We start from the raw sequence: 24,107 nt of genomic DNA, 5'->3' as shown, positions 1-24,107 counted from the left end.
AATAATAATTTAATAATTTTTAATTTAAGAAAAACCAAATATATTATTAATTATTAAATTGCTTATTAGTGAACATAAATATTAATATAAATATTAAATTATATTCATAAACACAGTAATTGGTAATTCAATAATATTTTTCGGGTAGATCACGTACCGTTAAAAAAGAGTTTGGTAGATATACCAAAAGATCGAATGTCTACCTATAGTATACCTACATTAAAACCTATATAGTATATACGTACCTCTATGGCTTTATGGTATATGGCTGTATGCATAACTATTGGGTATAAATTGTAAATAAATGTATACAATAATGAAGTGACTCAAAAAACTAACCGATACCAACATTATTGAATAGTTGTACACGCTGTCGCTATGAGTTTATCACTGATGAAAAATTCCTTTTTTTAAATATATTACCGACTTTATTTTGTACAAAAATGTTTTTAAAAAATCAGAACATTTTATTAAAGTTTTCTACATAAACCATTTTTCTATTAATACAAACGTCATTATAAAATAAAAAGTTACAACAACATATACATAATTAACATATTAATAATATTATAATTTTTAACTGAAAATAATTTTAATGGAATTTACCTAAGTAGTAAGTACTAAACTTATACAATAAAAGTTAATTTTTTAGTATATAATATATTATCATAGTGTATAAATATACTAAATAATATTTATACAACATTTGGAAACAGTTAAATACTAAAACAAAAAAATATTATGTTTAAATACCAGTTATCTTGAAATATATATGAATTACAAATATTTATTATCATATAATATAATATACACAATTCTAATTCACATTATGATAACTTCGTTGATTTTTCTAACAGAAAAAATTAACAGTTTATTCTTTAATTTTGTTTTCTACCTTTAAAACTATTTTATTTTCCCTTAAATACATCAGCATAAACATAATAAATATAATAAATTATTAAAAAAAAAATAATAACATTATAACACACTGTATATTATATTGTAGGTACTCACTCGAAATTTTTTTTTATAAGCATAAAACATGCATTGACGAAATTATAATGTGATTAAAATGAATAATCTAACTATGATATTTTATTATCTATTATTAATTGTTATTATTATTTATGACTAGTTTAACACAGAAATGACTGAAAAAATATTTTGTATTTAATTGTATGCATTACAGTGCACTACAATTATATTACCATTTTAAGCTAACTCTTTCCGGTTGACAAATGACAATCCATTAAAATAATAACACCGGTTTAAAATAAATCCTAATGATATACTATACAGGATTTATTTACTTATAGAAACAATATTAGTTCCCTATTTTATAAATAAATATACGTGTAGGTATGAGTATGACAAATTTATATTAATTTAATTATCTCATGATTTAATGTTGATGGCACTAATTATACACAATAATTTGTTTTGGTGGAAAATATTATGATTATTTTTATGTATAAAATCTATTAATTATAACAGGTATATTGATTTTTTGTTTTGACTAGAATTAACATGTAAAATTTCTTTACAGTAAAGAACTCAAAACATATTATGTTGTAGTTGTTTGTAATAATAGAAACTTATAGTGGATTTTCAATTTTTTTGAGCAAATTATAGAGGTGTTAATAGATTTATCGTTAATTAAAAATTATATATTTAATCTTAAATTATAAAATTGTTTGTAGAAATTTAATAGGTAATATAGATAAATAATTTAATCTATATATTTATGAAATATATTAAATTTCAATTTAATAAGTTGTTTGACAAAAGGTATAAAACTTATTGGGTATTAAAGTAAAAAATATTATATTTTGAGTCTTACAATAAACAAAAGTACAAAACGTAGGAATTATAAAATTATTTTAGTCAAATACATATAAATTAATGTTGCCTTATATGTAACTAAATTGACTAGACATCGATTTGGAATGAAGTTTCTTGTGTAAGTCTTCTAGGTGATCTTCGTTGATGAGATGATATTTTTGGGCGGCGTTCATATTCATTTCCCTCGTTTTGTCGCATTGGTCTGGAGTCTGAAAACCTAGCCGGAGGATTTAAACGCTCGCTAAAACCCAAAACAAGTATTATAATAATATATTGAAAATGTATGAAAAATTTTTAATAGTTCACGAATTTTAATACCCGTACCTAAAATTAATTTCATCATTATGACTTGAAAACCCACTGTTATTCTTGAGTGATCTTTTTGTAAATACTTGACTTTTGGATTTAGGCTTCCGAAGAGGAGGAATTATAGAGGGTTTTCTGACTTCCGCTATCGAGTTCTCTGACGAAGAGCTGGTGCCTTCGTTACTCACTTCTTTAATATAAACTCATTATAAATGTATAATATAAATAGAATTTAAGGAAAAATATTCTTAATTTACCTCTACTCATTCTGTGTCTAAATGAAACAAGTTCTTGGCTTGCTGATTGATTTCGTCTTGTTTCACCGTTGTCAGAGTCACTACCGTGAGTGTCATACTCTGAAATAGGCAGGTGAAGTGTTAAAATCCGCTTTACTTCAGAATCTGTACTACCTAAATTGTCTGATTCTGAAACAGACCACTCCTTAATGTTTATTTTTTAACCATGTTAAACTAGGTAATAGTTATATACTTATATTATGGTTAATCTAGGTTAGGTTTAAAATTCACCTTATATAGTACTTAGTTAATAGAAACTACTCATTTTAAAATAGTTTTTAACACACGCATCAACAATTTAAAGTGGCTTATAAATATTATCTAAATTATATTTTTAAATATTTATCACCTTGACTTTCGGAATGAGGATCTCTAAGTTTTCGTCCTTTTTGGCGGACTTTTGTATACTCAGGCTCTTTTCTCTAAAATAAAATTGTTTTAGATAAATTATTTTTTAAATCTTAAATTGTTTATTATTGTTGTTGATTTATAGTTATAATTTATCATATATAATATTTTTTTTTTACTTGAACAAAATTATATTGTTCAGATGTTGACGCTTTTGGTTGATGATATACAAATGACCCTCTAACTGAATGGTATGGACCACTGTAAATATTACCACTAAATGTACTTTCACCTTGTGGTTGTTTGGCAAGTTCAAATGTTGCGTACGGACAAATTTCATCCATATATTCTTTAAAATAAATAATTAAAATGTTTTATAATGGTCTTGTAGTAACGTTAATCATGGTAAAAAAAATACCAGTTGAATCGGTTTTAAATGTTACAGAATCACAACTTAAGGTTTGTTGCGATTGCCCTCTGACTGAATATCGTTGATCACGACTCCGTTGACTCTGATCTCTAACTGATTCTTCATCTGAACGTTCTGATAAAAAATTTAATTTTAAAATTTTTTTTAATGTACCTAATATTAAGTCTGAAAAATACTTACTCATTACTTTATAATAGTATGTAAATGCTGCAATTGATGATACAACAACTAAAGCTATTATCAAAGAAATTGCAGTTGTGATTGATGTAAATACTGAAGCTTCTTCTGGTGCTATTTCAGTATATAGATCAAATGGTATAACAGTCGCTGTAAAAACACATGAAATAAAATTAATTATCTATTTTTTAGTTTTAATATGATATTCAAAAATACCTCCATCAATCGTGAGAGTAGTGAAGTTGTACAAAGCATACGATGACCCAATATTATTATGTGCAATGACTTTCAATTGATATTTAGTTGCCGGCTCAAGACCTTCAACAGTATACATACGTTCTGTTGTGGCTACAGGTTTACTACCATCACTTGAAATCCATTCTTCAGATATTTGTTGTTTCCATTCGATTGTATAATATAGTATATCACATCCTCCACTTCCCCACAGATCAAACCAGGCACTCACTGTTGAGCTATTATAAGTTATTGCTTCAGTTGGCGATTCTGGTGGGATAGGCACTGTAGAAGTAAAAAGTATGCATTGTTATATTTTGTTTTTGTTTTTGTGTATTGATGTTTGTTGTTTGTTAATCGACACAACTGTTTGTATGTGAACAATATTTTCCAGTTTAAATTAATTAAATTTCAAATATTATTATTTGTAATTAATGTTTTATTTTTTTAACATTGAATTTGACATATCTAACTACAGTATTAAAGAAGAGTTGTTACTTTTTTTTTAGAAAAACTTTATTAGGCTTAGTATCGAACCTTCAGTTGATCAATAATTTAAAGGTATTTAATGATATAAAAGTCAAAACACCTAATTCGGTCAGTCGACACTTTGACAGTAATAATATTAATAAAGTAATAAGTAATAAGTAATAATTTTTTTTTTATTAAAATTAATAAAGCAATATAATTCCGAATCAGTTCCTTATACATAATAGCTCTCCGGAACAGGTTTTCATCTTCCTTCTAATTGTTCATTTTCTATTGTGGGTATTCTATGCTGGCTGTCTGTTTTGTATTCTTAAATCTCCGCAGGACTAGATTCTATTCCTGTCCATTTTATTTTTTACTACTTCACTAACTAAACCTTGTCTATTTATTTTCCGTTGTTCTTGTTGCTCAGACAATTGCTAAATTAATGTAATTTTTTTAATGTTTCCAATACTTAGTATAGTAGTATGTAGGTACTACCTGTTTTAAATTTTTGATAATTTTAATGTCATGAAATATAGATCTATAGCCATGATTAATTTCATTCATTTATTGTCAAGATATTTGAGTCTATAATTTACTAGAGAATCAATTCTATCCTTAATCACGTTTTTATCGGTAAATAACACGGATTTAAGTCTAGTAAATCTGATTTATATTTAAATTAATCTGTCACTAATGGTATCTTTTTCTCCTTATAAAATATTCATCATAATAAGTATTCGAAACACTTAACTATCAATTTCTTTTTCAATATAATAATTCAAGCATCAAGGAAGAAAACAATATTTATAAAATTAGCTGCAGGTGTTGCATTTCACTAAATAACGTTTTCTTGAATGCTTATCAAGGCGGGTATCCAACTCTTTTAACGTTCTCCCTTTTTATAATTTATCAGTTTCAACAACTTAATAAGAAAACATTTCTTTTTTTCGATGTTGAAATCAATATTTTTAAATTGTGCCTTAATATGGTTGTTTTATAGCCTTACTCTTTAGTTATCTATTGACCATTTCACTTTTATATTTAATTTAATTTAAACATTTTTCTATCACATCAGTTGTATCATTATTGTCTTATATAATTTTGTTTATTGTCGTTTTGCGTAAATAAACAAATATCTGAGCAAATACCTTATATAAATAAATAAATACCTGAACCCTTTGTATATGATGTTAAAATATTACACGGTAGACCCGTTCCAATTTTGTTGTAAGCAGTAATATACAGTTGATACCTTGTGCCACAAAGTAGTTTTTGTAATATATGAAAATGTGTCTTTGCGTCAATATGAATTTCTTCCCAATCACCATGTTCACGTTTAAAATTTATTATATAACCTGTAATTTAATTAATTAATTACACTTTTAAAAACTTTATTAATTGACTTAATTACTCAATTGATTATTACATAACCTAATAACTTACCTAATATTGGTATGTCTGGTTCAGCTGTATCCGTCCATTTCAGTTGTAAACTATCAGTTTCTTCTAAAAATACAGTTAACTTCGGAGGCGATGGTGGCACTATATAGTTTAGATATAAACAATTAAATTTCTATAACAATTATCTTAAATGTATAGGCGTATCACCTCTAACATGAATGGCATATGAAATTTCATCTTTCCCGTGTGTATTCTCCACAGCACACGTATAGTTTCCTCTGTCTGAATGTTGTATATCGTATATAACCAACGATCCATCTTTGTTTATCTAAGGTGAGAAACAGTAATTTTGAAATCAGGAAATTAAAATAATAATTATGTATGCACATATAGCATATCTCAATAGTACGAACGTATAAATATATTTTGTAATTGATAATTTATAAGTATAATAGCCATCAATTAAGATATTTTATTGTTAAATTGATTGTTATTATTTTAAAAATAATAATAAAATTTTACTTGTACGACTTTTAATTGATATTTGGTATGTGTTTCCACAGAAATTAATTTTAAAAATATTGGATAATATGAGAACATTAATACTAGTCCCTTATAAATATATCGAGGAATACATTTTTCTATTGAGATAAAGCTTTAGTAATTTTGGCTTAAAAATAAAATAATTATTCGTTTGAATCTATCTTTGAAAAACCTTGCATAACGTAGTATAAGCAAAGAACAAATTATAATAAAAATATTATATCAAACAATAATATTACATTTTTTTATGTTTGCAGAATATAATTACTTAACCTAACCTAATATACCCTAAATGTGAGCATTATAAAGTACCATTAATATCAAATAATTCATAACAAAATGTGTGATATGTAACCTGATATCTTCCGTTCGAAATGATTGATCGTCCACCTTTTGTCCATATTGGCTGAGGATATGGTATACCTACTCTTTTACAACTTAATGTTACATTTTTCTTCCATCGCATAATCAAAACTTGACTGAACGATACAATCTGAGCAGAGATTTTAATCGTTGGCAGTACAGTTATAGTTCTAGTGCTCTCGCCTTCCCCAACTTTAGTTAATGCTTTAACCCAAAACTGGTATTTTGCACTATCAATGATTCTTGATGCTTCGAAAACCTCAATGGACGGACTAAGTATTTTTTTTATTGGTTTAGACTAAAAATGCATGTTAAAGTTATTAAAACAAATTAGAAAACGTATATAATATAAGACTTACATCTTTGTGACCGCTTAAAATTGATATGTATAAAATATAACCCGTAAGTTTCCCATTAGAATGAATTGGTGGAAGCCAAGATACAACAATGGTTTTTATAGAGCTTATTACTGCTTTGATATCTGCTGGTACCGAAGGGGCTAAAGTACAAACATAACACAATGAGCTTTGTGTGTAAACCGATAACGAAAAAAACAATGATTGCATTACTATCTTCTTCAGTTTTGCAGTAAATTGGATCACTTTGAACCCCATCTCCTTTACTTGTAAATGCAAATACTGATATGCTATAGTTTGTGTATTTCAATAAAGCTTGAATTGTCGTGTATTGTATAGTAGTAATTTTCGTTTCAAATTCATTTTTTTCTGGAAAACAATTTCACAAAATATACTGTATAATAACTATATGAATAACTTATTTAATATATATTTATATATATAATAGAGATATATACACTTACCATACCATTCCTCTGATGGTTGATACGATACTTTATAACCTTGTATTTTACCATTGCGCCCTGTCGGCAGTGGTAAATCCCACGATACTTGAATGCTTTGTGATGTTAAAGATCTACACGTCGGTTTTTCTGGTGGCATTGTTGGTACTGATTAAATATTATAATAAAATATATAATATAAATATTACCCTCCATATATTATAGGTAACATTAGATACCCAACAATTAATTGGAATTAAAATACTCACTCCCTTCGTCAGTTTGCACTGTAATAGGCTTTGAAAATGGTCCAGTTCCTTTGCTATTAAAAGCTTGTACAACAATTGAATACGTCGTGTACGGTGTAAGACCACTAATGACAAAGTCTTCGCCATATTGAGAATTTATGTTTATAGTTTTTATGATGTAACGGCTGTACGGTACCGTTGGTGACGTAGGATTTTGATTATCATCCGTTGACAGGTATCCAATGTGATACCCAATTAAAATACCATTACAAGACTCTGACGGAGGTGGTTCCCACGTTATTGAAAGCTCTGTTTTACTTTTAGCTTCAGCGCGAATATTTTGAGGTGCCATACTGGGAACTAATTAAAAATTTCAATAATACATAAATAAATCATTTTCGCGAATATTTTTGTAATAGAATTTACAAATTTAGTCACGTTTTTTTTCCTTATCCTTATCTTAGGGTTATCCCTAACACATCCCTTATATTCGTCTTATTATTATTTCCAGTTTATAGTACTCAATATATATTATATATTTAATAAAAATAAATAAATCATGAGATCGATATCGATTTGTTTTAATATTAGGTATATAACTATTAATCAATTCAGCTTGTCCTAAATTTAAATTTTCAAACATAGAGGACATTTCTACATACATTTTGTATATTGACATTTAATATTTTAAAATAAATAAATTTCTTTTCTTTTATATATTCTATATATTTTAAATACTTATTTTATATTAAATTATATACCACGGAAAAAATATAATTTTATTTTCAAATGACATCATTTCATAAAATTACAATGCAAAGGGGTTTATCTTTTCAATTTAAATAATTTTTAGCAGTATATATCTACTATAACTAAACCTATTCATTCTTGTAAAAATTCGTTATATTATAATTATATAATAAATTACAAAATAAAAATTTTAGAAGTGATAACAATTCTAACATTATAGCATTAATCGACGCAGTGGAAGGTTCTAGTCACGAAGAATGAATTACACCTGTTTTAATTATCGTTGATACGTTGATATTTAAAAATGTTTGTATCTATCTTTAATTCAAGTGAAATTACTGGAGTTCTACTTGTGTTTATTTCCTTCCCGACTTAGGTGCAAGCCTAGGTGTATAGCCTCTTTTATGAGTGGATACAATAAAAAAAAAGGTACCGGTCCAATATGTGCGATCTACACATACATTTTCGATCCAATGTGCGACCTAGCATCTAGACATACATTTTCGGTCCAGTGTACGACTAACCTATAGTTATTCTATTTATTTCTATTTATCCTTCTTATCTTATATGAATTAATTGTAATTTATGTATAATTTATGTCATAAAAGCATTTTTCATGCCTGATAAAAGTTCATCAATTATAGTTTTTTGTTTGGGTGAAGGAATATCCGCCACGGCACTACTCCACTTTAAGTTGTCTAGGTAATAATGAAGATACGCCGTTTACTCTTATTTTATATCGCTTTTTCAATACTTTCAACAAACATTCTATGGATTGGGTATTGCCATTTGTATCAGGATCAATAAACTATTTTTGATGATTCACGGTATTGTGTATGTTTCCTTCATTGTTTAATGATGAATAACTTCACCATTCATCACTATGGGTTATACTTCCTAGTTCTACTTTGTTTCTAATTATAGGAAGTAAGGTTACTTTATCACATTTTTCTACAGTGAATAAACGTAGTTTCAAAGTATCATTATTTTTGCAACAAAGTCCAAAAAACCTACGAGCCAGATAAACGTGTTTCGTAATTTTTTACACTCACTGTATTATATTTTTCGGTATCATCACTATAATTTTCACTTTTCTCATTTGGTCTAATATCACTAAAGCGAAGATGACCATGATTATATTTACGTTTTTATTTGAATAATGATTCATCGATTTGAATCATGTCTTTTCTATCAAATTATGAACGCCTGTTAAATTTATAAATAGTCACATCGTGACATAAATTAAACCAATCGACAGCTGTATTCTTACTTCCGACAGTAAATTGTACCACTTGATGAACTGGTATCAAATGTGCCCAATGCCATACCAATTGGCCGTAGGTCGCACATGGCTCCGAAAAGATTGTCATTTGTGGGTCGCACGTTGGACCGGTGCCAAAATAGGTTTTTTATGTCCATTCATTCGATTTTCAATCATAACTCAATATATTGATTTTATTATATGTAAGGCGTTCCGTGTAGTCGGTTTTATTAGGCAATAATACCAGAATTTCAATTCTCGCCGATATTTTCTCTAGTTATATAATGCCTTAGTTAAATCTTTAATTGTTTGGTTCGCTTTATATCAAAAAGCATAGGCGCAAATAGAGGGGCGCTTAAGTGGTATTAGCACCCCAAATTTTAAAAGTAGCACCCTCAAATACTTTTTTTATAATATCACAATCAGTAGCTATTCAAAGCTATGCCCGGAAAATGAAAAGCTTAATAAACTATACAATACACATAGAAAAATTAAATAAAAAATAAGATTATTGGTATTTATCAATAGTTTGATTTTACTAAATTTTATATTGATTTCACAAAAAAATAAAATACCTTATAATCAGGTATTATCATATAAATCTTAAATGGTATAGGAATTATACAACATTTTTATAAATTATGGAGAAGATAGTCCTATTTATTAGTTTTATATCATAACACATTTTAAATCATAAGAAAATATTGTATAGGTACTTAACGTTTATTAAATTTTTATTGATATGACACTTTATAGTCTTTGCCATTGATTTTAGTTTTTAAGAGATGCAATGATTACATATTATAGTTATTAAAAATATTAATAATAAAGTTACCTTCTTCTTGTGTAAAAGCTTGTGCTTCATCACTGGGTTCGCTTAATCCAATGGCATTTTCTGCTATAACTCGAATATGATATGATGTTGCGGGTGTTAATCCCTCGATGGTTGTAAGGGTTTGAGTACCGGCAACAATTACTTTTGCTGGGTCTGCTATCCATAAAGCTGATAAAATAATAATTTTTTATGTCTGTGTGGAAAATATTTTTAGTTAAATAATTTTATACTTACATGCTACTAATTTGTATTGAACTATATAATTTAATATAACACTGTTTCCATCGTATGGTTGATTCCATGTTATTTCCATTGACCGACTTTGTTGATTCAAAATTCTAATATCTTTTGGACTTTCGGGTGTTTCTATTGAAATTATCACAAATATAAAAATTAAACAAAACTAAGTTTATTTGTAATTAATATGTATCACAAACCCTGCACTATCAATTCAATCGAGTTCTCATCTTGTCCGTAATAATTACTTCCGGTACATTTAAAAAAACCTGTATCATGTCTATATACAGGCGATATTCCAAGCTCTGACATTATTCCATTGTCTTTAGTTTGTTCTCTTATAGTAAACCTGGAGACAGCCCAAAATAAATTAAAAATAGTACGAATAAATATATAAGTATTTCTTTTTCAAATAGAACGTTGAAAAATGTGGATGTTATATATTTCTTGGATCATATTTTAAAAAATACGTTAAATTATTAAACCCTAATGTTTTCAAAGTTTAGAATTTATAATGTCATTAGGAAAAGTATTAAAATATTATGAAAAGTTTTTTTTATTGATCGATTTTATTAATTATAAATCATCATTTATGACACCATATAGTTAACTTAATTATATTTTAGAATAAATTTTACTTGAATCATTTGACATGATCAATATTAATTTATGGCTTTGATCATCTAAGAATAATATCACTAGGGTTCGTAACAAAAACGATTAGTGAGGGTATCGGTTTCAAGTATAGAAATATTATGATTGGCTATATAATTGTTATTCCTTTTATTTTGGTTTCATGTAATTAGTATTATTTTTAGGGATTTGTTTATACAAAACAAAATAATACTAATTTTTTTAGATGTTTCACAATTAAAAAAAAAAAAAATGTATATACTTATTTCTTAATTTTATTTTATAACTACATTGAATACATGTCTCTAAACATCCCAAGAAAATACTTCTTGTACTTGATTACATCTCCTTGTATTAGATAATTAATTTTAACAATAGGTATATTAGATCAACAATCAAACTATCATTAAAAATTATATCTAACATACTATTTTAAAAGGTACAGATATTAATGACATTAGTGTCGCACAAATTTTTTTTAAAAGCTATCAATTATGTTTTTAATATACCCAAACTATTATTCGAGTTTTATTCAAATTTCATTAATTATTTTAGTTAATATGAGCCTATAACGAAGTTATGAGTTATATTCTATTGAATATAATTGTTTTAAGTCATGAATGTATCAATGTATGGTACATTTTTTTCTGTATGAATAAATAAATCAATTTGGTTGAAATTTGAAATTGAAAAATTCAACTTTAAAGTACGTGTTAAACTCAAAATGTTTTATTTAAGAATAAATCATTAACAAATGCATAATAATTCATTACCTTCGATCTATATCCTTTAATATTGGCATATTAGTAGATCCCTTCCAAGATATTTGTAATGGTTTATCGCCTACAGCAATACACTGAATATGAGCATCATCATTAAGTTTAACTTGAATTTGCTTAGTTTTTTGTATAAACTTCACTGGAGCTACATATAAAAAAGAAGAATACTTTGTAATTTATTATTATAACACAAGACTACATGCTCGTATAATATGCATATGCATTATGAAAGTAAAAATATGAATTTACCATTTATTTTTAATTGTATGACTTTGCTCAATCCGGGACTAATATCATTTTTTGCCTCACACATATACTTCCCTTCATTAGCCTTACTAGTATGCAAAAACTCCAAGGTTCCGTTTCTAAAGAAATTTACATTGGGTTCGTATAAAAAGTCCTTATATTCATCAATTGAATCACCTAAAATATAAATTAAAACACTATTTTATTCAATTACAGCGTAAAACATACAAAGCAATATTCCATGAAATATATTTTGTGTAACTAGATTTTTTGACAATACTGGATAAAGTAAAGTTGTATTCAGTTCTACTGGTGTTGTGTATAAAGCTCATCCTATAATTAAATGTAATGTTTGTCATCGTGTTGTTATATTTCCTAGATTTTGTAATATTTAAATGAATTAATGATTTAATATGTATTCTTGATATTTCATATAATTAATGTATACGACTCATGGAAGATTTGCAATTTAATATCTAACCATATTAGTATACATACAGATACAATAAACAACGTGAAAATGTATATTTCGTTGTTCTATTAACAGCATATTATTGAATTAATTTTTTTAATAACCTTATATTATATTATATTGATAAATGTCCAACCATGATAGATTTTTTTTTAATTTCTAATAACTTTACGACAATATTATGTATAGTCTATTCTATATATCACAAGTATTTAGGTTAAGGATACATTTTCAGCCTTAGTCATTGGACCATTATTATCGAAATATCAGATCAAACATAATTTAACAAGATAGGTGCCACCGAATAAAATTTCTTATATAATCCTCAAAATAATAATTGAGAAATAAATATTCTTATAATAAAAATATTTTTCACTAATCATGATAAATAAAAATTAATTATAATACTAAAAAAATATAAAGTACTTACCAAAAGATTTTTTCCAAACTACTGTTGGTGTGGGATAACCTTCTGCCTGACAATGTAACATACATGGATAGCCCATAACCACATTGGTGTCTTCAGGTTCAACTGTCCATTTTGGAGGAACTAAACTCATTAATTGTTATGTATTATAAATAAAATATTAAATACAATTTAAATTTATATTTCTTACCATTGACTGTTAGGGGTACGGTAAATTTCTCTTCTCCTGCTGAATTTGTTGCTATACACGTATAGTTTCCTGCATGTTCTGCAGTGATACGATCTATAATTAACGATGACGAATACTCATCATGATTTCTTGTAGCTGTTCCCACCCCTAAGCCATTGTTTACGCCATCGCCATCTTTTGTCCAAGTAAACATTACAGGAAGGTCGCCTTCAACAATCTGACATGAAATTGCTGCACGCATACCTTCAGCTAAAAGATTAGTCATGGGAGGAATTGGTAAAATTTTCGGTCGAACTGAAAATTTAATAATAAAAACCATGAGTTTATATAAAATTGAATTATGTGATATAATAAATACTTAAAACTTGAATTTCAACATCTCTCCTTGAAGAATGGCCATGATGATTTTTTGCTTGACAAGTATAAGTACCAGCATCGGTTTGCCGTTGAACTTGTTCTATTGTTAGAGTTCCATTACTGTAAACTTTTTGTCGAAGATTAACTGGTAATGTTAATCCATCTAAAAATAAATTTAAAATAAAAATATGATTTACAATTTAAAATGATATTCCTTACCCCGTTCCCAATTAATTGATTCAATTGGATAACCTGCTACAGGACACTTAACGATAAGTTGCTTTCCAGCTACAACGTGAACACTTGGCATTTCCCTAACGAAAGGAACTCCATAAACATTTATTCTAGAAGAATGTGAAACATGTGCTATTTCATTATGTGCTGTACACGTGTACTCTCCACCATCTTCCACTTTCAATGAAGATATGTTAACATGAGCGATAACATCATCATGTGCAGTAACATACTGGCCCACTAAAATTCTATTTGATTCTGGTATAGGAAATCCATCCAAAGTCCAAGTGAATTGAGGAAGAGGATTTCCTGATGCAACGCATTTTAATGATAGAGAAGGCCCTGGTTGTAAAGTTTGCTCGGTAAACCAATACACAAGTTCGGGTCCAATATCTATTAATTCACAATTACAATTAAATTAAACTTTATTAAATCTTATTAATTTTGTTTACCTCCAAGTAGCAGTTGAGTATTATCATGAGCCATATCCCAATCATTTGTTCCAAAACATTGATACATTCCTTGATCATCTTTATTCAAGGGCGATAACATCAATACTTGCTTATGAAGTGATGATGTCACGCGTACTCTACCATTTAGTTGCATTAAGGGTTGTCCATTTTTATACCACATTATTCTATTGATTGGATGCCCATTTACTGTACATACAAATTGGACTGACTTTTTAGGATCTAAAAGTGAAGATCCAACTACTTTTTGTGGTAGTATGTTCACTGAAAGGGGTTCTTAAGAAGATAAATTACAATTAATATTTTGTATAATTTATAAAAAAAAAAAAAGGATTTAATTTACCAGTGACAAAAACACTATGATGAACTGTTTCTTCACCAACACTATTATTTGATATGCAAACATATTTTCCATCATCGTCTAAACGAATTTTTTCGATTTTTAGAAGGCCAGGAATGGGTACCGATAAGCGTGGATCATGCGCTAACGCTTTAAGTACGTCTCCATTTTCCCTATACCATCTATATGTTGGTATAGGGAATCCTTGAGATAAACAAGATAGTGTAAGATCTTCACCAACTTTAACTTGTTTTCTACTATCGGTTTCCACAACAACTCTTGGTCGTTGGTTTCCAGTAGGGTCTGAAATTACTTTTAATAAATATCGAAAAAACATTTCAAAAAATAATTAAATTACCATTTACGGTTATATGTCCAGGAAACGAACTAGCTTTAGTTTCACCAGTTAACTTATGTACAGTTCTACAAGTATAACTTTTAAATCCATCGCTAGAATCAACATTGTTAATATATAAATCACCATTCCCTAGTACCAGATATTTTCCACCAGAATCAACATTAGGATAAAAGTGAATTATATCATCCTGTGTCCACGACGTTACCATTACATAGTTAGAAGCATGCGCAGAAACATGGCATCGCAATAACGCTGTATTTCCTGTACTGACATACTCAGCATAAACTTGGACGTCATAATTTTGATTCATGACTGAAAATTATGTTTATTTTTATTAAAATAATTTAAAATATGGTTAAAATCTATTTCCGATGCATTATAAATTATAATGTACAGTAATGAATAACTTAAAAAAAAATTATGATCATACCAGCATTAATATGAACTGCTCCGCTAATAATTTGACCAACTGCATTACTAGCTTTGCATCTGTATTGTGCGCTGTGTACATCGTGCATGTAAGAACTTGGGCCAAAACTAAGAAATATTAAACTACCGTTCTGATGTACCACTCTGATTTTTGGTATTGTCATAACCCTTGTTCCGTCCTCTATGAATTATATATAATTAGAAACAAATATTTATTGAATATGACACAATCATACCTAAGTACCATTGTACTTGTGGAGTAGGATTACCAAATGCAGTACAATCTATTTTGATACCAGTATCGTTGGAGAACTGGACATTGAACGGCGGTACTAGACGAAATGTTGGTCCTATTAGTTCGTTATTCGCCTGACACACTGTAAATACGCCATTTCTTAAATATAAATTGAATTTTTAAACGCAATAAGAATATTATGTAATACGTAAGATGTTAAATTGGCCTAAAATGTATGGATGTCTAAAACCATCTAGTGATTTGTAATGTTTTTTAATTGGTTGTACTATGTTGGTGGGCAAAAACGGCTTATGGATTGATAAAGGATGTTCAGACTTCGATGACGTCCCAAAGAAATTGACTGCGGGTAATTTCCTGTCAACATAACTACAACCGTGGAAATCCCACCGCAGAATATTGATTAATGTTTAAAGCAATTAACGTTTAGGCTAGTCTAGTTATTACGTTCAGTTTGAGTCTCATTAGTATGGAAATAATCATTTATATAGATTATACTGTGACAGACTACTTACATGATAAAAGGATGGTGAAGATATAGTAACTGACATGTAGGCACACAGACTTCATTATCAATCCATTCTGAAATGTAAACATTGTTAAAGTGCATAGTAATTGAAAAGTACATTTTCATATAGTAAACTATGCAAAGATTTAACATATCCTATGTGTATTACATAATGTGTATCACAACACTTGGGATTAAATTGTTTTGGAATCAAATCACAATATTTATAGAGTAATATATGTAGAACTTGTGTATTAATTAATTCATTTCAGCATTATAACTGAATACATTTTTAGTCAGTAATTACTATTATTGTGTCATCATTATTTCTATATAATTCACTCTTTTATGTTTCTTGCACATCTGATAGGTACGTCTTTTAATTATTAAACATAATTAATAATTACATTACATATTTACATAGGGTATATTCACTTTAACGATTTAGGTATTCATTTAATAATCATACGTATTAATTACCAAAGGTAATAATAAAATAAATAAAATAATAATACTTGAATAATAGTTGCATAAATAGGTATAGGTATAATATTATATACAATATACATGTACACAAAATATTTTAATTACGATTTTAGAGCCTCCGCAATTAAATAAAAAGATATAATTAATAACTTTTGTATCCAAGTTACTAAACTTTAATTTATTTAATTTTTCTTGTTTTTTATTCAAAATAATATTTTTAATTGGTTTCATATAATATGGTATGTATTCAATTCTCAAACTTTTAATTTAAAATTAATTATGCGTTGTCAGAAATGAATAATATATTAATTTAAATACAATTTATTTAATTGTACGTAAAATGTTTCGATTTATTTTATCTATATTAAATGAAAAAACTATTATATTAATAGAATTATATAAGCATCGATGATAAATGTAATTAATTTTTGATTGAAGTAAATTTGAAAATATAAAAATCAAATAATACGTTTGTGGTTTGCTTATAATAAATTATCCAATAATCATCTGTATTTTAGTATTATAATTATAGTTTCATTTAGATTTATTAGTTATTATATATTTGTTTTATTTCATCAATATAAAGCTGCAATATATTTTTTTAATTAATAACTATTCAAATTAAACATCATACCTAATAATAATTTTTAGAAATTAAAACACAAATTGTTTACATTTATACAAATTACACTAATAAAATAAACCATTTAGTTCATTTTCAATTTTTATATTTAAATTATTTATAAAATAACAATAGGGATTAGTGCGGGATCAAACGGGAGTCTATGATCGTAATATTCTTAGATCTAATTTATAATGATTTATTTCTAATCTATTTCACATACAATGCGGCATCCATCAATTAAATTAAAAACAACTGTTGAATTTATTTATTAAAAATAGAAAATTATACATATGAACATAATATGTAATTAAATTGCAAAATAAAATGATGTCCTGTCTTTAAGTTGTGTATAAAACAATAAAAAAATAATAATAATGATACTTTATTTAAATAAGAAGATTTTGTAACGTTGTTATATGTAAATATAATATATATTTTTAAATAAAAAATAATATATTATTGTTTGTTTAAACGCCCATGTAAGGTTCAAGCACAGTGTATGAAATATAACATAATAGTATAATACTACAATATGAAAATTTTATGTTACAAAAAAAATAAATAAACATAAAATAGACTTGATTAGGTATTAACATTAATAGTAAAAATAATTTTAAAAGTAAATACAGGTATATACAGGTATAATATATATTGTCTATTGGGGGTTTATAACAATCTCTTTAGGGATAACACACTTTTTGTAAGTATTAAATACATTGATTTAATTAAATTATTACATTTACGCGAAATACGGTCCATTATACAATTTATTATAATTTCATAGGCATGATTTTGATGTTTTAACATGCCATATTATAAATTATATTAAGATCATTTCGTGTATATGTAATATTTTCAATAACTTTAAGTTAATAGTTCCACTAATTTCAATGTAATATTAGTATTTAATATGTTATAATATGTTAAGCTTACTTAAAATGTTAGTTCTAAACCAGAATAGATACAGAATAAAAGAATATTTTATGGCTTATTATTTCACGGAAACAAGATAACTATGTTGTGGTAACAGAACAAATATTATTATAATATTACACAGAAAGGTATACGAGGAAAACAAATTTAACTGTGATAAAGCAATGCTGTACAACGATGTTCTATCTCATAAATATTCTATTTAACTAATTTGATCACGTTTAATAATATAACAGAAATGTAATAAAAAGTCGTAGTTTTTTTTTATTGCTTTGACAAACTTTAATTATAAATTAATTAAAAAAACTCGTATAAACAAAAATATTTGATAGTCTAGAGCTCGAACAAACTGAAATACAGATTACAAAATCAAAATTATTTAACTCATAAAATGTATTGTATCATTATAATATAATAATAATAGTGAATATCAGTGTGTTGTTTAATAATAATATATTATTTCACATTTCATAGTATTTGACCAAGAATTTTTGAAAAACATATAAAACTAAAAAAAAGAATTAATAAAGTATCTATTAGTCGATAATAACTAATTAATAATATAGGATTTATTAAATAAAAATAAACGGAAAGGTAATTCGATAAATTAACAATAATCGTATAAAAAAATATGTTAAAAATCGGGCATAAAGTCAATGACCTTTGAATAATAAATATGTGAAAATGTCTGCATAACTGCTTAAAATATATTTGATAAATGAATACTCGTAGAATAAAGTAAATATTTGAATTTCGTTTTCAAGAAATTTTATGGCTTTACAAACAAATTTTATCACAGTAAAAACATTAAAAGATAAACGATACGTTTAAATCAAACAGGAATCTAGTGAAAATTTCAAATACATTTTTAACTTAAATTTATAAAATTGTACTTGTTTTTTTTATTTGTTTTACACTGATTTCGCTTGAGATTAATTAGTATTTAGTATTCGTAATAAATAACGCAAGTTATTTTATTTTAAAGCCAGTAAGAAGTTTTAGATTTAATTATATATAACGATTGTTTTATTTTCATGGAACTAAATTTGTTTTATTTTTAAATCTTAAAATGTAATAATTTAAAATTTATTTCGATACATGCACTTTTTGTTTTAGTACATTCGAAAATTATTCATTACATTTTCAATAAAATTATATAAACACAATAAAGCAACACATTTATGTATTTTGGTTAAAATTTTAGACAAACCAAAAAATCTGAATTGTATACAAATAAATAAAGTAAAATAAAATATATACATATATGTAATTAGTATAATGTATATTTTTACTTAATAATGTATTTATTTAAAAAAATTCTTATTTTATGAATATTCTACATATGTCTACAATTATTAAAATCTACTGTAACTAGATATTATAATTATAACATAAAAAATAACTGATAGTAGAAACTGTAGTATTTTAGTTTTAACATATAAAAGTCAAGCCGACGAAATAAATTAATATTTGTCTGTATGAATAATTTTTTAATTCATTCATATATGACTTAACTAAACTTTCCAACAAAAGAAATCATAAAATAAACCAATATAAAATGCTAATTGAATTATATTAATTAATTATAAAAATTCAATTAATATAAAAAATATTGAAATGTATAAAAAGGTTATTTAATGTTTCCATGAACTATGTTAACTGATAAATTAGCATTTCATAAATAAAATAATGTAACAATTGTATTTTAACCATATCTGTTATATGAGTGTATTTTCAACTAATAATTCTGAATTATTATTCATGATTTATAATTGATTCGCCATATTTCAATTATTTTATATATTTGTTGAGCCCACATTTTATTTAGTAGGATAGATACATCATACATACTTCTTCATAATTATCTTTGATTATTAATTTAAAAAAATATGATTTTAATTTAGGGTATTAATAATAAAATTCTTTTTAACATTCTTTTCACCATAATTTCTATTTGAGAATTTTTCAATAAAATTCAACGTACGATATTGGTATTAGGTGTCGAATTTAATTAGAATTTAGACATTTTAGACAAGAAAAATTTGGCTAGCTTTTAAAGTTTTCATCGAGAATTAATAACTTGTAATTAAAGAAAATATTATATTAATTATAAAATTTAATATGAATCAAAAGGCCCAGCGTTTAAAATATATCTCAAATTTGAAATGTTTAATTATTTCGCTCTAAATATTAGTAGTGATTCGTGTTTACTAATGAAATTATATATTATATTATATGAAATGTATACCGTTATATACACTACTGTATAGAGAACAGTGCTATATAATTCATATAAAATATATAATATAACTTAATTAATCCTCATTTCTATAAGTATAACAACTAACAATAATTGCCAGTAATATTATAATTCAATTGGTAAATTTGTGAACCGAAAAGCAACATAAAAGTCTCTTATCTTTTTGTTCATTGGCCGAACAGAAAATGGCCCAGAACATATTTTATCAATTATGATTAACTTTCAACTATAATATGTCACTCTAGTCTGCGTAAAAAAGGCATAAACTTGGATTCCAATGTCTATTCGACGCACAATGGAAACGGATTTGACAAGAATGTCCCAGAAAAACTGTAAATGGTTACCTTAGTGGAAAGTTTCTATACTGTGGTTAAAACGAGTGTCTTGTGGGCAATCCCCTGACCAGTTTGTATTGTTATGCATGGAGGGCTATTAGTTATAAATCAACGATGAAAAATATCTTTTCTGTTGTTGTGAATCTAGTTTAATTTGTATACATATTTTAACCACTATACAGTGTATAATGTTGTATAATGTTTTCTATCAATTTGATAAATCATGGAATTTGGTCATAACATAAAATTAATATTAAATAATATATTGTTTTGAGTATTAATACCTAAAATGTTTATTATATTATATATTAATTGACGAGTTTAAATATTTTATACCTATTATTTTATATTTGTCAACAACTCATATGCGTAGTTTCTATTACCTAAATGCATATTTGCACTCACTGGTCAATAAAATCACTCACAACCAAACATTATTATGAATTGTGTTCAAAAACTAAACACGTACAACATTTTATGTTTGAAATTGTTTGGAATTGCTCTCAAAGGTACGATTCGAAACAGTTTGAAATGGTCTAAACGATCTTACAACCTACTTATGTTTGATATTTTATTGCGGGATTATTTCTGAGATATTTGAAAGCAATCAATATATATTATTAAAAAAAAGTCGTAGGAGTCATTCTACTGGATATATTATAGAATCAGTTGAGTGTACCATATAATTTAGTAGGTACTAAGTAGATATTATTATAATTAAATTATAGTTATATTATTATATATTATTATAATTAAATTATAATTGAATGATAAAGCATTGTATACGGTGCAAAATGATTTTGCTCGGGGACGGTATATATATAGCTTATATTTATAATGATATTTGAACGCTATTAGTAATTTATTTTTCTATTATGAATATAGTAGATTGAAATAATTTTTTGCAAAAAAAAATATAAATACATAAATTATAAAATAATAACTAATAAATATAACAGTGTTTTATAAAGATAGCTGTTAAAACCTAAGTAAACATAAATATAATATACAATTGAACGGAGTGAAAATGTTTGTGGTATAAAAAATAAATAATTTCAAATTTTAAAAACTATCATTGTTTATAGTAAATGATAATAGATGAAATAACAAGAATATTCAAGCTTATATACGAATAATATTTTTAAAATAATAATATACGAGTATAATAAGTGATAACCGAAATCATTATTATTTATTTTTGTTAAAATGGTTATCTTTTCCTTTAGGTAAGCCTTCAATTGTTTATGGTACCTCCTTGATTTCTCATATTCTTATTATATTTTTGTAAAATTGTAAATATCTTTTTATAAGAAAAAATAAATGCAATACAAAATTGTGGTTATGTATTTTCAATATTATTAAATTGTTAGAATTACATAACTTACAAGATATCTTATTTTTAATTACTCGAAACATGCAATAAGAATTGTTTTTCTTGACTAAGCACGTAAATTGTGATCAAAATTTATAGAAAAACAAAAAAAAAAATTAGAAATTAGAAGATTTAAAATGCCTCTAAATAGTTTGAGAACAGTCTAAATATTTTGAAAGTATTATTGAGTATGGAAACTTATAATATAAGTTCGAATAAAAGTAGAATTTTTCATGCTTTTTGATAAAAATATAAAGTAAGAATAACAAAAATCCTTTGAGGATAAATTGTTATTAAACTTTGAACTTTAAATATCTAATAACATAATAATTAAATAAAATAACAAAAAATTAAAAATGACTAAAACATATTCATATCACATTATATTCATGATTTATAAAAAATATTGTATTACAGGAAAAAGCATTTATATTAGGTATTTTTAACTACAAAATAATTTATGCATTTTCGTAATTTTGACGTATTTAATAAAAATGTTTACTTTAAACTATTATAAAAATTATTATGATTATATATTTAAATTTCTGTATAAACAACTTATAAGAAACGTAATCAATTTTTAAGTTTTTTTAATCCCGAACGTTCATATTATCATAATTACCTTGGTAAATCGAAAAAAACTAAAAATAGTAGGAAATTTTAAATGTCTATAAATAGTACAAAAAAGCTAAAATAATTTGAAATACCTCATTAATAGAAACTATTCAAATAAATATGAATTGCAAGTTTCTTCATTGTTCATTTTTGAATTACAACTAAATTCAATTTCGTTAAAAACTGGTCTCGTCAAAAATTCCTGTTTTCCATCAATATTTTTTCCGATTATTTCGAAAAGTACTGAAATTTTTTAACCTTTTTTATCACCAACAAAGTATCAACTAGATCCAATTTTCTACCAGAAACTACTTTTCAATGATGAAGATTGAAGGATTTTTTTTTTTTATAAAAAATGCCTTAGGCAAATAAAAAAAAACACATTATAAAAATATTTTATTCAACAAATATGAAATCCAGTTAAACATTTTCAAAAATCAAAATTATATTATTTCAATTGACGAATTTAATTTTATGTATTGACTTAAAATACATTAACATCCACACACATTCAATTCCAATATAATAAAGAAAAATGTAATTTTTATTATTTATAAAACAAATATTGGTATAATTTTTGATATTTTTTTACTTGTTTTCAATGATATATTTTATATTGTACAAATAACCTATGCTACGTGTGTTTTTATGATACAATTATTTGTTCAAATGTATAAATTAGCCAGAATTCTAACCACAACTACGAACTGCATAAAAAATAGTATTCATCAATACTATTATACTATACTCGCTTTTTATGTTTGGTATAAAAAATTTAAAACTTTCTTATTGATTTGGAAAAATCTAAAATCATACAACTAAAAATCACGTGTTGGAAGAAACAAACTAAATTACAATCAAATATCACATGTTGTATTACAGCGTCAGTAGAGCATATAGACGTGACAACCTCTACCGCCGTCGTAAGTATAATTATATTACAATCCTTGACGGCAAACCGCTACAATCAGATGATACTTCAATATAATAGAGTATGAATAGGGCAGAGAAGTTATAGGATTTGTATCTCTTGAGCTTAAAATGTATTTCGTAAAACTGTTAATTTATATCTACATATTTTTTTTTGATATTACTCTAATTTTCGTATAATTTAAAAAATAAAAATTAAGTAAGCGTAACAGTAGGTACAGTATACATTTATATAACGAGTATATATTAGTTAAAATATTTCCAATTTTCAGGTTTAAATGTTGAAATACAGTCAATATAGAGGAATTATC

General features: G+C 25.7%; 1 protein-coding gene across 7 annotated transcripts in view; it reads right to left on the bottom strand.

Moving 5' to 3' along the window:
• Positions 1–1,807: 1,807 nt before the first annotated feature.
• Positions 1,808–24,107, bottom strand: part of LOC132929159 (cell adhesion molecule Dscam2) — a 68,338-nt gene continuing 46,038 nt past the window's right edge. For 3 of the 7 annotated variants that reach the window (XM_060994295.1, XM_060994294.1, XM_060994296.1), the window contains 31 exons: positions 16,248–16,314; positions 15,716–15,856; positions 15,481–15,660; positions 15,051–15,362; positions 14,696–14,995; positions 14,335–14,628; positions 13,868–14,275; positions 13,650–13,811; positions 13,292–13,585; positions 13,105–13,224; positions 12,206–12,379; positions 11,951–12,101; positions 10,745–10,893; positions 10,542–10,673; positions 10,308–10,475; positions 7,483–7,821; positions 7,235–7,381; positions 6,984–7,139; positions 6,774–6,913; positions 6,407–6,712; positions 5,716–5,836; positions 5,551–5,649; positions 5,277–5,462; positions 3,616–3,918; positions 3,403–3,549; positions 3,211–3,336; positions 2,972–3,141; positions 2,794–2,866; positions 2,406–2,573; positions 2,167–2,338; positions 1,808–2,083 (listed from right to left, as the gene is read on the bottom strand). In XM_060994295.1, the coding sequence (XP_060850278.1) occupies positions 1,930–2,083; positions 2,167–2,338; positions 2,406–2,573; positions 2,794–2,866; positions 2,972–3,141; positions 3,211–3,336; positions 3,403–3,549; positions 3,616–3,918; positions 5,277–5,462; positions 5,551–5,649; positions 5,716–5,836; positions 6,407–6,712; positions 6,774–6,913; positions 6,984–7,139; positions 7,235–7,381; positions 7,483–7,821; positions 10,308–10,475; positions 10,542–10,673; positions 10,745–10,893; positions 11,951–12,101; positions 12,206–12,379; positions 13,105–13,224; positions 13,292–13,585; positions 13,650–13,811; positions 13,868–14,275; positions 14,335–14,628; positions 14,696–14,995; positions 15,051–15,362; positions 15,481–15,660; positions 15,716–15,856; positions 16,248–16,302 (5,847 nt within the window). In that variant the 5' untranslated portion in view covers positions 16,303–16,314 and the 3' untranslated portion in view covers positions 1,808–1,929. Of the gene's footprint in view, positions 2,084–2,166; positions 2,339–2,405; positions 2,574–2,793; positions 2,867–2,971; positions 3,142–3,210; positions 3,337–3,402; positions 3,550–3,615; positions 3,919–5,276; positions 5,463–5,550; positions 5,650–5,715; positions 5,837–6,406; positions 6,713–6,773; positions 6,914–6,983; positions 7,140–7,234; positions 7,382–7,482; positions 7,822–10,307; positions 10,476–10,541; positions 10,674–10,744; positions 10,894–11,950; positions 12,102–12,205; positions 12,380–13,104; positions 13,225–13,291; positions 13,586–13,649; positions 13,812–13,867; positions 14,276–14,334; positions 14,629–14,695; positions 14,996–15,050; positions 15,363–15,480; positions 15,661–15,715; positions 15,857–16,247; positions 16,330–24,107 lie in introns of those variants that run through there. The other 4 variants (XM_060994297.1, XM_060994298.1, XM_060994299.1 and 1 more) reach the window with 4 other exon arrangements.

The sequence above is a fragment of the Rhopalosiphum padi genome, chromosome 4 (assembly GCF_020882245.1).
Source record: "Rhopalosiphum padi isolate XX-2018 chromosome 4, ASM2088224v1, whole genome shotgun sequence".
Classification (NCBI taxonomy): Eukaryota; Metazoa; Arthropoda; class Insecta; order Hemiptera; family Aphididae; genus Rhopalosiphum; species Rhopalosiphum padi.
The sequence above is the reverse complement of the archived record's forward strand: the minus strand, read 5'-3'. Positions and strand labels throughout refer to the sequence as shown.